Here is a 15260-nt window from a genome sequence, read left to right on the forward strand (position 1 = left end):
ACCTGTGCCGATGGACTGAATCTTGACGGAAGCACAAATGATTGGGTGGGATCTGGCTGGTGACGGACTTTGTCATGTGACATCTCCCCTAGTCTGAGATTCAGAACAATATTTATCTGGTTGTCTGACAGCATGACCGTTGTGACCGACAAAAAAAATTGTGCAATTTGATAAAAGTGAAGGCCGACTTCTGAAAGCCACGGATTGCTAAACTATACTTTTTTTTTTTTTTACTTAGTACTTGTTTGTGAAAGGGTCAAAAATAAGAACAGCATAGAGGACAATAAAGCCATTAGATTTTAAGAGGAATGTTTCCCACATCAACAGGTCTGAGCAAAAAGTTATGACTCTCTGCTAGCTGATAACATGGAGTACAAATGTGCTTTATTCGTGGCATCCCTCAGCTCTTGTCCCTGTCCACTATCATCCCTCATCACTTTCTATCTCTGCCATGGTCCTCCGGCTGGCAAGGTGCGATAACTCCACACCAAGAGACGCCGCTTGGTGGCTCGGCTGATGGAACACAGGACACCAATCAAACGCAGCATCATTAGTCGAGGAAAGTTCATGAGGCGAGACAGAGCTCTTATCCGGTCACACTAAAGCTGCGCTGTACTAACTTATCCTGCACAAACACCAGCTGCCCTGAGATGCCTCCCATTTGTGTTGACCTGCGCTCTAACACTGTGTCTCATTGCTGTGATCGTATTTGCGTGAACAGTAGATTGTTGTAGACTGCTTTTAATGCATGTTTGTTAGCCATGACACCGTGTACCTAGCACTAGAAATGACAATTTATTTAAGCCATAAGTGATTTTGAAGCGTGTTGTTTATCACTTATGATTATCATTGATTCTGAGATTTCCTTGTCTTCATTGGGACCACACACCCATTTTTTTAAATAGTGATTGTCCACATTTGGGTTACCTGGAGCCTATACCAACTGACGTTGAGCAAGAGGTAGAGTACAACTTGCCTCTAGCCATTTGCAGGGCACATTTGGTCAAACAAGCTTTCATACTCACACCGATCGTCAAATTGGAGTCTTCAGTGAACCCGACATGCTTGTTCTGCAAAGTGGGAAAAACGCAGAGTACACAAAAACTTTCCATGCAAGCAAGCAGAAAAAAAAACATGCTCACTCTCCAAAGTATCCACAATATGCCTACCACACACATACATATAGACATATTTGTAAATATGCCTTCAGGGCATCAGTTTTGACAAAAGGGATGTAGCCTTGTCTTTCATTGGAAACACAAGAAAGTAAATATTTACAGCTTCTATCGCATCTAGCTTTTGGCAAAACCTGATTTACTTTATGAAACCAACATTGCACAGCTATGCATTATTACTGGGGCTAAAATTGTGAACCTGGATCAGTTAGTATGAGGTTCGTTACATAAAAGGCATGATGCTGCCATCTTGTGGCTATTTTTTTATACATAACCCTAATCATGCAGTCGTACATTCATAGTACATCAATGGTTCTCAAAAAAATCTCTCTCTCGCTCTCTCTCTCTCTCTCTCTCTCTCTGTCTTCGGGCATTCGGCGGAGGACACCCTGAACTGGTTGCCAGCCAATCGCAGGGAGGGCATCGCAGGGTACACAGAGACGAACAACCATCCGCGCTTACACTCACACCAAGGGACAATTTTGAGTGTTCAATCAGGCTGCCATGCATGTTTTTAGAATGTGGGAGGAAACCGGAGTACCAGGAGAAAACCCATACAGGCACGGGGAGAACATGCAAACTCCACACAGGAAGGCCTGAACCAGGTACCTTTTCAGTGTGAAAAAAATAAAAATAAATATATATTCATCTTGACATTCTCAAACAGCAGCATCGAGACATCGATACACACAGTGGGTCAGGAGAATATTATTTTCCATCAGCAAGCTCTCGCGTCAGACCGACCTGCCAGATTTTTCATTGACCTTTGTCAGTCAGGAACCAACCAGTTTGTTAACATTTCACACAAAAAGGTTAACAGGAAGGTTGAGGTCCATTCTGAAGGTCAAAGACTTTGCAAACAAGATAGGAACTCAATCTATGATTTGTAACTCACGGATTAGAATTGGTCGTCTCTTCGTGTTATGTGATGCATCAAGGATAAGTACCATGCCAAGCAACCACATGGTTTATCTTGCATTGACTACAAATATAATTGAGAATCCAACATCTATTTCAAATTGAGTCCACGTATATTGATTTTTAACACTGTTTTAAAATATGAGTGACCCAACACAAAAGGGGGGGGGGGGGAATCACCATAGTCTGTGTGTTTACTGCTCCATCGCTAACAACACACCACTTAATGTGTGGTGTACTTGAGTTGCCCAAATTTTATACACTTTGTTCACCGTTTAAAAATAAATAAATAAATAAAAAATGTCCTCTTCAATAGCACATGTTCATGGACATATTCCTGCCAAATCAGTTTGTTGTATGCGATGTCTGCTTTTGGACCATTTACCTGGTTCAGGGTCACGAGTGAGCTTGAGCCAAAGCCAGCTGACTTTTTTTTAATACCCTGCACTGGTTTCCAGTCAGTCGTGGGGAACATATAAACTAAATGTAAATTTTCATCAATGAATCTAATATGCATGATGTTTTATTAAAATGTGTGAGGAACGGAAAATCCCTGAGGACGTCATTTTCTTCCGTAACGATTCTAAAGGTTAAGAAGGGATCAAAATTGGAATTACAATGCAAAATGTCAAACACCACAAATTTGTTCAAGTCATGGCGTTTGATCATTTGTGGAGAGCTCGATGATAGTTTGTACATCATCGCACTTCTCTTTTGCATACGGAGTCCAAACTCTCCAAGAAGTGTGTCGTCTTGACATGTCAAGTGGGCCCAAGCGCCGTTTGAATAGCGACTCAGAGTGAGTGATGACGGTTGTGACGGTCAGACATTTCTGTGCATTTGGGCCTGAGCTGAACCCCAACCTGCTCAAAGTGTTTGCACAAGCCTCTATCATGCACAAAACTACATTATTCAATGTCCATCGGCTCTATTGTCAGTTTATGTCTTTTGTGTTTTTTGATTATCTGTGAAATGTTATAACATGCGACCCGGGGCTTCATGGTGAACCATTTAGTTAGCACGTCTACCTCACACTCGAGAGGCTCTGGATTTGAATCTCATCTTAGACCTTTCTGTTTGTAGTTTGCTTGTTCTATCATTACCTGAGTGGGTTTGCCCTGTGTACTTCTTTCCACATTCCCAAAAAAATATGCATAGTAGGTTTCGTGAAGACTCACAATTGCCCTTATGTCTAAATGAGAATTTGAATAGCTGGGATCGGCTTTAGATCATCCGACACCCTAACAAAATAAGCAGCAGTGGATGGATGGATGGATGGATGGATGGATGGATGGATGGATGGATGGATGGATGGATGGTCAGAAAGACATTTCTGTCTATTTGTTGCATATCCAGTTCAAAGTTGCTGGAAGCTCAAGCATAACTCAACTGACTGCAGATAAAAGGAAGACTACTTGTAGAAACAATCACCCATTTCCACTCACATTCACATCATCATTGGCTGAGAGTAAAAGCCATCTAGTTCTCTGTATGGTGCACATCACACATATACAGCAGAGGCGATTGCTCTAAGACTGCAAGGGAAGCTCAGCTTCCCCTAAAATGTCGAAAAGTAAGTGATCAAATATATGTGTGTACATACAATTGTGTGGACATGTCATTGACTAAATATGCGCTACAACGTGCTCAACCTTTGTTCAGAATCAGCTTCTTTTTACTGGTTACAACGGGAATCTCTTCTCATTCATTCCCACAGCTTCACTGCGCTTTAAACTGTGTGGACGCTGAGCATCGACCGCACAGACGCTGGGCGTCGAGAGAGTTGTTTGTTTGGTTGTCCCAATGCATTCAAAGCGAGACAAGTCATTGGGTAATTGCTGGTTTTGTCCCGCCCATTGGACGCTCAGCGTCTCTGGGAGTCAACGGGCAGTGGGCGTGCAGCAGCTCAGCTTTTCTTCATGATGATTGGACGATCTCGCTGAGGCTGATCCTTTTTGATTGACAGCGAAATGAGCCAATGATCTTATGGTGAAAGCATCCTTTTCATTTTTTTGGAAAAGGAACGGAGAGTAGAATTCACGTATAAATAAACGGACACATTTTATGATGTAGGCCGAAATTGAGCTTCCCCTCCCCGACAGACCAGCATTCGCCACTGATATACAGCGATGTGAGTTGAAATTCTCCGTGTGGGATTATGAGTAAAATTGAAAATAGAATACAGTACAAATAAATATAATAAAGTACAATAAAATCTAATAAAATAAGAACTTTGTTCACCAAAACGGTCGAATCTATATTTGAAGTGAGGTTACATTTCATCTGTGCTGTATGTTGCACATCGAGCATATTTGACAATAAAACTGACTTGACTTGACATTTATAATGTGAGTTGTTGTAGAGACGACATGAAATGTATGTTAGAACTTAGGCTCATTTTATATTAGGTTCCATGCAAAGAGGATGACGATTTCAGATCACTTTTTGTCTCGTCATAGTCCTCTTGAATGAAAGCCCGGTTAAAACGTGCAGTTCCAACATTTGACCAGCAGGTGTCAGGCTGCGTCTTGAAGAAGGAGCACCCTACTAATCATGACCACAACGAGGCGCTGTTGTCAAATGCATTCCAAAGGGCATCTCGTAAATAGTGCCAGAATAGCAATGCACATGCTGGCCAAACTCACAGGGTGAGGGTTTCGTTGACTCACCCCGATACGTATTATGAGAGTGGCTTATATATCCGGCAAGTGCCCTCACTAACTGGCAACAACCAGCATGCAGTGAACCCTTGGGAAGATTAAGTGGGGCAACTCCCATGTTTCATGAGCTCAGCGATAGGGACAATTCCGGGCTCTCATCATCACTGTTCTATCAAAGTCTGATGTAATCAAGTGCTGCTATCAGACACTAAATCAGGGATTTGACAAATGTCTCTCAAATTAGACACCATGATCAACTCAAACAGACTATTTTTTTTCCTACCAATGACATTTACACTCAAAAACAATCTTTTGAATTCTCTAAAAAAAATAAACTAATAATAAATGATCAAAAACATTATTTGCTTTGACTGCAACCCACACCTTAAAATAAAAGCCATTAAAACATTGACTCAAAGTTTTGATTACCCCTGAGTAATTTCATCTGCTAATATTGAATATTCTATTTACTTGTTTACTGCAATGTTTTGCACTGTAATGTTTTATTTCTTTCTTTCAATGAATATAATCAAGAGCCACCTATGATAACTACCACCCGTGGCAATAGTCTCTGTGAAACGTATATGAGAGAAATGACTTTCAGAATAAAAATGGTGTTAATTTAAAATAAAAAAGAAAACCATTTCTGACTACTTGTGATGCTGTCCAAAATTATAATGAATTTGATATATAGACTGAACATCACACAATGACTCTCATCTTTCACCCATAAGAGCATTAATATTGATGCCAAAGAAGAAGACTGACTCAGGTCTGAGTCATTCCCTCTCTCTCTCTCCCTCTCTCCCTCTCTCTCTCTCTCTCTCTCTCTCTCTCTCTCTCTCTCTCTCTCTCTCTCTTTCTCTCTCTCTCTCTCTCTCTCCCTCTCTCTCTCTCTCTGTAACTCTCCCACTCCCTCCCTCCCTTTAATACCCCACACCCTGGATACAGGCAAGCGTGCACTCACCGGCAGATACACTCAAGCTCCCCTCTCACTCTCTTTAACGCCACCCTTCCTTACTCTCCTCTCCGCCGGTGGATTTGAGGCCGCTGTTCGCGTGAAACCTCGGTAAGAACGTGCATTGTGTTTTCCAGCGTGTAACTCACTTCCGTGTGCCTGTGTGAGTCTTTGGATTGCTTGTCACTGGGAGTCAGACAAAGGATTGGGGTGTGGCTGGAGCACCGAAGGCAGCCTGCTGATGGCAGCAAGGGAAAGAAGATGAGCACAGGAATGGTTATGCACATGGTGATGAAGTAAGAATGGGGATTAGTGTTTGGGTCATTAGTTAATTGAACTGAGAAGATGCTCTGATCAGGGCTTGGCAAAGGTGGGTGTAGCTATCATTAGTGTCATGATCCAGATGGCTTTGACACTCAAGATTAAAACATCTAGTCATGTGACTAGACCAATTTCTACTTGGTGGAATTGTGTGGCAGGCTTGTTGACAGCGCAATGAGGGTAGGACAGGCGTGACTGTGCCATAGGACACGTCAGACCTGAGGCTAGGTCGGGAAAATGACTGCAGTCGAGCACAGCCGGACTGCAGGGGGTGTATGCAGAGGGACAGAACAAAGACTTGGGCCTCATAGAAGGAAAAACAGAGACAAAGGAAAGTGTCGCCGGTTGAGTAAAACGAGGCACGCAGTGCTACATGAGGAGGGTGTGCATCATGATGGAAGCTGCTTCCACTCAGGCATCCATGTGGACACGTTAGCTGCGCAATGCCACTCCCTTCGCATGCAACCACTTCAGATGCTCCTTTTTGAGTCATTCAAAGCCACTGACAAATTTGTCAACTCTTGTGATCATCTTTCAAAGCAATATAACACTTCCTAAGGTTAAAAAAAATCAGTTGAATATTTGACTTGATCCGGCAAATGCTGAGGTGATTTTTTTTTTCTTTACAGTCAAAATGTCCGACAAGCCTGATATGACTGAGATTTCCCGTTTTGACAAGACAAAGCTGAAGAAGACTGAGACAAAAGAAAAAAACCCTCTGCCCACCAAAGAGAGTGAGTCTCCGGCCATTATTCTCCGAAACAATGCACCTCATAGATTCTGTTCACTGCACCCCGGATGCAAGTAATGAACCGAATGAACTCTCCTGTCTCCTGGTGTGATGCTGTCCATTTTTTCTGCCCCCTTTTTTGCAGCTATTGAGCAAGAGAGAAAAGGAGATGCCACACCTTGACTACTAAGCACATGAAGAAAAGAAGCTGGGATGCCACGGCAAAATGCACTTTCTTTTAATTATTACACTACTCAAATCTCCTACTTTGGTCTTGAAAAAGGGTGCGCTGAGCTCCCAGGGGGTTTTACCCTTACATGGGGTCTCTTTACCCCTTGAGAGGAAAGCGATAGCCTGGTTGCCTGTCTCATTCTGTTAGCTTGTAGCTAACAGCTCACCAATATTGCCAAACTGGTGAGTGGTGTTGTGATGTAGCGTCAAAGAGGCGGGTAACCAGGCCAAGAGTGGATGGGGGTGGGGAGGTCTCGTAAAAAAAGGAGAACCATTGGAGCCAAACTATCAAGGATGTTTTCTTAATAATTTTTTACTTTTCATTTTGAAATAAATATCAAGATGTGGAACCTAATGCTCATATGTATTTTGTCAGTCTCCTGTACATTTTCTGCAGTCCCAGACATCATAGATAGAATGAATGTGAACAGCAAATTCTAAAGCTGTCAAATCGCACACACAAGTGGGTAGACACTGTAACTCTGACTCCCAGCAACCACCTTCTTGATGAGTGGTTGCTGCATCGTGAACCTCAGCCTTGCGATAAATGCAAATTCCGAAGTGGGAAAAGTTTGTTGCTGTCAACGCCACATTACAGTACAGTACTTTAAAAATGTCATTAAACTGCAGATGAATAATCAGCAGTTGTGGAGTATTACTTGATTGCATTTCTGCCTTTGAGACGACTTATTTGTGTTATGTGAATACATCAAGGCTATTTGAAACCCCCATAACAGATATATGATAGCCTTAAATCTTAGTCGCTAACTGTCGTTGCCAGTCATGACACCCCTTCCGGTCCCTAAGAAGGCTGTCACCCATGTGCTTTCGTGGTTCTATTTCTCCCACCTTACGTCTCCATAAATCTGCCATCGTCGTATACATCCAGTACACGATCCCCGAATTTGCCCATAGAATTTGTTAAAATGTAATTCATTATGTTGCCCCCTATTTGACATCATTGAGATTTAACACAAATGATATGCTTGAGGTTTTTGAATGAAAAAATAAAATGATTAACAAAGATAAATAAAAGCCAGCAATACCCTAATAGTCGTACAAGTGCTACCAATAACAACAAAATCATCAACATCATATACTGTACAAGAGACTAGGAAATTCAATTAAAATGATGATATAAATATGATATACAGTACTGAAAACTAATCATTGTCCTAAAACTGGTTCCAGCACCAATAAAAACAACAACAGAGTACTACTGATGTATGCATAATAGGTAATAAATTATGAAAGGCTTGAGTACCTCAGTTGAGATCAATGGTATTTTTTTTTTAAATAATATGATTTATTTGGTGTTTACACTACCTATCACTGAAATCACGGTAACAGGGTTGCAAATCCGAACGAATGCCATCTTATTCTCTGGAGTAGAACCTGGCTTTTTAGCTAACTCTTACTGCTGAGCAAGAGGACAAATTTACTTCAATAAGGAAAGAAAACATTTGAACAATTGTCTTATTCTGGTCATATGCATAACATATGAATAAGGTAGAGTGGGACATTTAATCAAGGTGAATTATTTTATAAAAATGTGAAAACTAGATGAGAGGAAACACTTTTGCTTTATCTATTCTTTTGGAAAACTGTTGAATGATGTCAAGTCGAGTAAATCATGTGATTCACTTTTTCCTCTTCTACCATGTTAAAAAGGTGATGGTAACAGGGTTGCGTGCATGTTGTGGGACACACATTCCATAAATAGTCATTATTTAAAATATGTTTGTCGAAACAAATGTTCCCACAGTTACAAGAGACAGCAGTTAAAAAATACAAATAAAATATTAGAAAATGAAATGTAAATTTAATTGTAACTGTTTTCTTTAAGATTCAATTTGGTGGGTGGAACAAGAGAACAATGGCATTTTAGGAAGTAACATTTGGATTTATTTGGTATTTTGGAAACTATTTTCAAGCATTAGTTCATCTTTTTTTTTTTTTTTTACATTTGCTCTCAGGACAAGTAGATTCACTCAGAAACTGCATGGTTTGGTCGTTGTTTTTGTTTACAATTGTTTACATTGTTGCCTTAATTTTGGATGTTACAACATCCAAAATTAAGGCGAATGTCACATTTGCCCACGTAATTCGTCAGGATAGTTTCGATGGCACCAATACAATAAGACGCCCATATATTTAGAACACTCTTCGCACATTAATTAACCATTAAAATTGTTAAGCGCTCCCTTAATTAAGGGCGGGTGGATTTAAATTAGCCGGTAATATATCCTATCTCGGTCCGGAGTGCATCTGTGGTTTCAGTCATGTGTCGGAATGAATGCCAATGTTGTGGCCGATGTCTAATTATAGGGATTATCCTTCATCTATTTATCTTTTCTATTGTGGTGATGTTCTCGCCCATTCGCCCGTCCATTGTTCTACACGCTGAGTTCGTTGTTATTGTCGGCAATTTTGAGTGGTTTATTGGGGGATTTTGGACACGAGGAGCACATGTCGAAATCGAATGTTAATATATTGGGTAACGTGTCTCAAGGCGAATGACGCAAAGAAATGACAAAAACTGACGCGCTGAATGTCGATGACCGACTGCAGTCATTTTAAGATAAATCACGCAAATAATCAGAAGGGGTGAATAAACTGATTTACATTCCTCAATGTTGATTTTCAGAACCGGACGTTGTCTCTGTTATTATTCGATTCCAACTCCAAGCTCAACCTGCATGTTTTCCGCAATTACGCTCTCATGGATTTATACCGTCGTAAATTCCAGACTGTTTTCACACCAGGTTGTTTCGGTAGGAAACATCTATTATCCTATTATCACCAAGATGCCAATGTCGGCGATGTGTGAAGAAGTATTTACATGACTATATAGGCTCAGCTCCTGCAAGACTTTATGGCTTTGTCGTCACCGTGTGCCCTGTGGGACACTGGTGCCATTTCCCAAACCTGGAGGGGAAAAAAGGGGGAGGAAAACCATCACCTTGTAGGCTACGTGCATCATTTCAAATCTTATAATTTAATTAGTGTATTCACCATCGTCTGTGTGTTATAAATATTTGCGAGGGATATTTCCAATGATATTGAATTTTAATGCGAATTTATAAAGTAATTACACGTCGTCACTTGGTGGGAAAGGGCCCGGGACCAGATCGATGCAGGTGAATTAATGAGGGGTTGTTGAAGTGTCTGCGTTCTCTCTTTGAAGTGCACTTGTGCGAGGACGGCTCCTATTTGTCTACAGGCCGAGACCATCACTGTCGTCTTTTTCACAGTGGACCGTTACTTGTTCGACAAATGTGTCAATCAAAGGGTCCACCACCATATAAATAAAATCAGCGTGGAGGTTGGGGTACACCTTGAGTTGACTCTTCTCTTTTTGCCTCTCTCATCTGGGACTCGAATAAACCGACGTTAGCACTTCAATCATCGTGATGGGAGACTTGACGCTGCTTACTGTGACGGTTCTCTACACGAGTTGTGTTTTGCAGTCCGCATCCACTTGGTCTGTCACTTATACTTTTCCAAGGACTTACTTTAAATCTTAGGTTTGCTGGCATTTGAATTTGGACTGATTTCTATGACTATTTTCTTTTCATAGGACGGTGAATAATTTCCTCATGAGTGGACCAAAGGTAAACACACCACGCGGTGATTTATGCAAATTCAGCGAACGACTTTATCAGACAAATAATATGAATGATCTCGCATTTGGCTGAAATTGAATCCCGTCTCGCTCCCTTCAGGCTTTTCTTACCTACGCTGGCAGCGTGCAAGTGGGCGCGCAGAGTGGAATACAAGAGTGCAAACACCAGTTTGCTTGGGACAGATGGAACTGTCCACAGAGTACGCTTCAGCTATCCACACATAACGGCCACCGAAGTGGTAAGAAATAATTCTTCGTTTTCAACAAGTCGAACAAGCACTGGCAATGAAGACGGCGATGAGAAATTCAAGCGTCGCAGGCTGCCAAGCGGCTCTTATCTCTTTGAAATAATCAAAATTGTACACGCTGACAGTCATAAGTACGACACTACTTGCGCAAAATATTCCCACCATAAGCGTCTCCAAGGTGGAGCTGAACTCCATGTTACGCACTCATTGCACGGGACTGTTGTAATTTACGCACACATTACGCACGGAGTAACCATGCGCGTGAATTAATTGCAAAGTCTAATTTGGTTTTTTGATACCCTGACTTCTCGTAGCTACAAAAGAGACATCCTTTGTCCATGCCATCAGCGCTGCAGGGGTGATGCATACTCTCACCAAGAACTGCAGCATGGGAGACTTTGACAACTGCGGCTGTGATGACTCCAGAATAGGACAGACAGGTATGACGCGCAAAAAGACATTCTGATCAAATTATTAAGTATCACTGGGGTTTTTGGGGTGGTCTTTATGGTGTATTACTATTTTTATTCATCTTCAGGAGGCAGAGGGTGGATTTGGGGAGGCTGCAGTGATAACGTGGCGTTTGGAGAAAAGATCTCCAAACAGTTTGTGGACGCATTGGAAGATGGTCACGACTTTCGTGCTGCGGTCAACCTGCATAACAACGAAGCCGGGAGATTGGTAGACATTGAATTACTAATGCAGATGAATAAACACAGCCCGCAGGCAAAAATATTCGTTTCATCTTTTCAACTTAAGAGGATGATTTTTCTGTCTCTTTTAGGCAATCAAAGCCACCATGAGGAGAGCCTGCAAATGCCACGGAGTGTCTGGAAGCTGCAGCATCCAAACATGTTGGATGCAGCTGGCCGACTTCAGAGAGGTGGGCACTTACCTGAAAAATAAGCATTCTCAAGCCAAGAAGTTGGAAGTAGACAAGAGGCCGCTGAAGGCTGGCAACAGCGCAGATAACAGAGGCACCATTACGCACGCCTTCCGCAACATCCCGCGGACGGAGCTCATTTTCTTCGAGGACTCCCCGGACTACTGCGTCAGGAACCGGAGCCTCGGCTATGAGGGCACCGAGGGACGGGAGTGCCTGAAGGGGGACAAAAGCATGCCGCGGTGGGAAAGAAAAAGCTGTCGCAGGCTGTGCTACGAATGCGGCCTCCGAGTGGCGGAGAAGCGCACCGAAGTCGTCAGCAGCTGTAATTGCAAATTCCACTGGTGCTGCACGGTGAAATGTGACAGATGCACGCACATCGTCACTAAATACTACTGCGCGCCCAAGGAAAGTGCCAGAAAAACACACAACAAAGCAAAACGAAAATACCGCCAGCGTGGACACTGATTGGCGGCTTTGCGCTGCACGGATGTGGTTTTCCGAACCTAATATGCTCTGTATGCTGTCGAATTGCACTTCATGTAATACACTGGATTTTGAAGACCAATCACTGAAAAAAAAAGCTTCATTCGCAACCGTTGTGCTTGTTGAGCATACCTGGTCAATTTTTTCTCCAAACTGTGACGTTGTATATTAAAATGACTTCATAAAATATTTTTTTACAATATGAAATGAACACGTCTTGTTTGTCCTAAGGTGGTCTCACTTGTATATTGGTGTCATGCAGCTTTGGAAGGAAAATAAACTATCACCTATAACACCAAGTCTTTGAAGTGCGCATATAGGCGTTTCCTAAATCCGTTATCCAATCAGCTTTTTTGGCCACTTGGGGGACAAGACACAAAGGCTCCGTTTGTTTCTTACTTAAGCTGCAGAACACGGGCGCAAAATAAGTTTGCCGGTCGATAATTGGTCAAAATGGCGTACACGCCGTGGCTTCTTCCTGCTTTTCTTTGCATGATGTGCCCAGTACACGCCTGGTAAGTGAACCACAACTTTTCGTTATTTGTACTCTGAGAAAGGAACTATAATCTTATTTTCTTCCCAGGATTGCTGGTAACTTTTTGATGACGGGTTCCAAGGTAAACGACGATTGCAACGTGAATGCAGAGGGGATACTTGGAATAAATTAGCTCAAATAATGAACACAAGCGCCTTCGCCTCTCCAACAGGCTTATCTTACCTACGCCAAAAGCCTGCAGGTTGGCACGCAGAGCGGCATCGAGGAGTGCAAGCACCAGTTTACGTGGGACAGATGGAACTGTCCAGAAAGCGCTGTCCAGCTCAAGGGACTGAGACGCGGTGGGTGACCTCCCAAAATACGCCTGATTATAAACGTGGAGTCACGCATTTGCAGGAAAAACATACCCCCCACCCCCACACAGACACATTTCGGGGTACTTGGGAGATAAACTGCACAACACTTTCATGCACTGTGAGTGCATATTTCCAATTAAATGACCGGCTTGAAAAAGAAGTCATTCGAATAAATAATTATGATGCATCTATGGTCCTTTTCAGCCACTCGTGAGACGTCATTTGTCCATGCCATCAGTGCTGCAGGAGTCATGTTCGTTCTGACCAGGAACTGCAGTATGGGAGACCTTGACAACTGTGGCTGTGATGTGTCAAGGAATGGCAAAATTGGTAATCACGTTATTACAGATTGTTGCTTATCACAGTCTGTTGGAATTAAGCGCACCCCGCTCGTTGAAAACAAGTTCCCCTCAGTTGAATTGTGCTTTGTGTGTCAAGGTGGACAAGGATGGCTGTGGGGCGGCTGCAGTGATAACGTGGATTTTGGTGAGAGGATTTCCAAACAGTATGTGGATGCACAAGAGAGTGGTCAGGACTCGAGAGCTGCTGTCAACCTGCACAACAACCAAGCTGGACGTCTTGTAAGCGTTGTCACTCGAAATGGATGCTTGACTGGGTGTCTGAGTGATAAGATCAAATCAAAATGGGGAAAAAAAAAACGTTTTAAGAAAACCCAGTATTGACTGTAGTTAAATGCGAACACGAAAAGCGTGAATGAACTTGATGGGTTGATTGAAGGGAATTAAGGGGAAAGCCATCTTTCTGGTGTCCCAACAGGCCGTGAAGGCGACCATGAAACGTATCTGCAGATGTCACGGCATGTCTGAGAGCTGCAGCGTCCAAACGTGTTGGTCGCAGTTGTCCGACTTCAGAGGAATCGGCGCTTATTTAAAGGTCAAGCACAGTCAAGCCCAAAAACTGGACATTGACAAAAAGCGCAAAAGGGCAGGGAACAGTGCAGAGAGCCGCGGGGCCTTGGTCGACGCCTTTGGCAGTGTCCCCGAGACCGAACTCATCTACCTGGAGGATTCCCCAGATTACTGCAAGAGAAACATCTCGCTCGGGCTGTATGGCACTGAAGGCCGGGAATGCTTGCAGCATGGCGAGGGCCTGACACAGTGGGAGAGGAGAAGCTGCCGCCGTCTGTGCCACGAGTGCGGCCTGAGGGTGGAGGAGAGGCGAGCGGAGGTGGTGACCAGTTGCAACTGTAAGTTCCACTGGTGCTGCAAGGTCAACTGTGACGACTGCTCCCAAGTTGTGGTGAAACACGTCTGCACCAGGAGTGCAGCCACTGAAGGACACGCCCTCAGACGCCGACACCGTGGACCCAAGTAAGACGAGGTTGCGCGACAGTCTTATCTGATGAGGGCCGATGTCTGAATTGTCATCATCTTTGCACTTTTTAATCATCCTTTCACATTGCGTGTATTTATATTAACTTGTCTCCGCCTTTGAATAAATGGTTCAACATAGGAAGCACTGTGTTGTTGTTTCTGCATGCCAAATGAATAAATATTGCTTTTCTTGGGAATCAAGGCATTTTATAAGAACCTGCAAGGGAAGTAAGTTGTGGGCATTAGAATTAGAATTGCGTGAATACACTAAACAGAGGATTACAGGGATAACATGGTGCAGATGACACCTCTGTCAAGGTGTTGATCCAGCAGCACTTTGATGCCAATGTGTATTGAATTGGTTCTCAGGCGGCTTTGAAAGACAAATTAGTCAAGGATTTGCACCACTGGAGGACAGGCATGTGTCTTGATAATCTGGGAGGATGCCAAACTCAGTCTTGTTGTCACATCCCACATTCAGAGCATGCTAATGGGGAACACAATACATCAAAGTTCAAAATGGAGTTGGGGGGGGCCGACACTGAACATTTTCTCGATTTTCTCCAAGTAAACGTGCGCACAAACCATACTCACAGTTATGCAGTGAAAAGGGAATTGTTTTGGTGTCAATTCTTTCACTTGCATGCAAGTTCTATAAGACTTCCTTCCATAGTTCAATGACTTACCTCCTTCTTTCCTCTTCGACTCCTTGTCGCAACTAAAAATCTTCCACTCAGCTAGACATGTCATAAATCTGCCACTGTCTCAGTTGAATGAAAGATGGCATGACTACGTATTGCCTCCTTTGTGGGGTGCATCCTTGGGGCAGATGGGGTAGG

At 42.9% G+C, this 15260-nt stretch overlaps 3 protein-coding genes across 4 annotated transcripts; all 3 read left to right on the forward strand.

The window, feature by feature from the left end:
* The first annotated feature begins 4138 nt into the window (after nucleotides 1-4138).
* On the forward strand, nucleotides 4139-7348 carry tmsb2 (thymosin beta 2). 2 transcript variants are annotated; one of them, XM_019883867.1, is made up of 3 exons: nucleotides 4139-4224; nucleotides 6662-6766; nucleotides 6908-7348. In XM_019883867.1, the coding sequence occupies exons 2-3, from the start codon at nucleotides 6667-6669 to the stop codon at nucleotides 6943-6945; spliced, it is 138 nt and encodes a 45-aa protein (XP_019739426.1). In that variant the 5' UTR covers nucleotides 4139-4224; nucleotides 6662-6666; the 3' UTR covers nucleotides 6946-7348. The 2 variants fall into 2 exon arrangements, with proteins under 2 accessions (XP_019739426.1, XP_019739424.1); XM_019883865.1 differs by lacking the exon at nucleotides 4139-4224 and adding an exon at nucleotides 5705-5822.
* A 1420-nt stretch (nucleotides 7349-8768) lies between these two features.
* LOC109524189 (protein Wnt-8a-like) lies at nucleotides 8769-12323 on the forward strand. Its single transcript, XM_019883864.1, has 6 exons — nucleotides 8769-10477; nucleotides 10574-10607; nucleotides 10719-10857; nucleotides 11181-11306; nucleotides 11405-11547; nucleotides 11651-12323. The coding sequence occupies exons 1-6, from the start codon at nucleotides 10407-10409 to the stop codon at nucleotides 12215-12217; spliced, it is 1080 nt and encodes a 359-aa protein (XP_019739423.1). The 5' UTR covers nucleotides 8769-10406; the 3' UTR covers nucleotides 12218-12323.
* Nucleotides 12324-12688: 365 nt separating this feature from the next.
* Nucleotides 12689-14531, forward strand: LOC109524221 (protein Wnt-8a-like). Its single transcript, XM_019883901.1, has 6 exons — nucleotides 12689-12750; nucleotides 12819-12852; nucleotides 12943-13072; nucleotides 13292-13417; nucleotides 13526-13668; nucleotides 13865-14531. Exons 1-6 carry the CDS (start codon nucleotides 12689-12691, stop codon nucleotides 14420-14422), a joined length of 1053 nt encoding a protein of 350 aa, XP_019739460.1. The 3' UTR covers nucleotides 14423-14531.
* The last annotated feature ends 729 nt before the right edge of the window (nucleotides 14532-15260 follow it).

Source organism: Hippocampus comes, unplaced genomic scaffold (genome assembly GCF_001891065.2).
Source record: "Hippocampus comes isolate QL1 unplaced genomic scaffold, H_comes_QL1_v1.1 scaffold156, whole genome shotgun sequence".
NCBI lineage: Eukaryota > Metazoa > Chordata > Actinopteri > Syngnathiformes > Syngnathidae > Hippocampus > Hippocampus comes.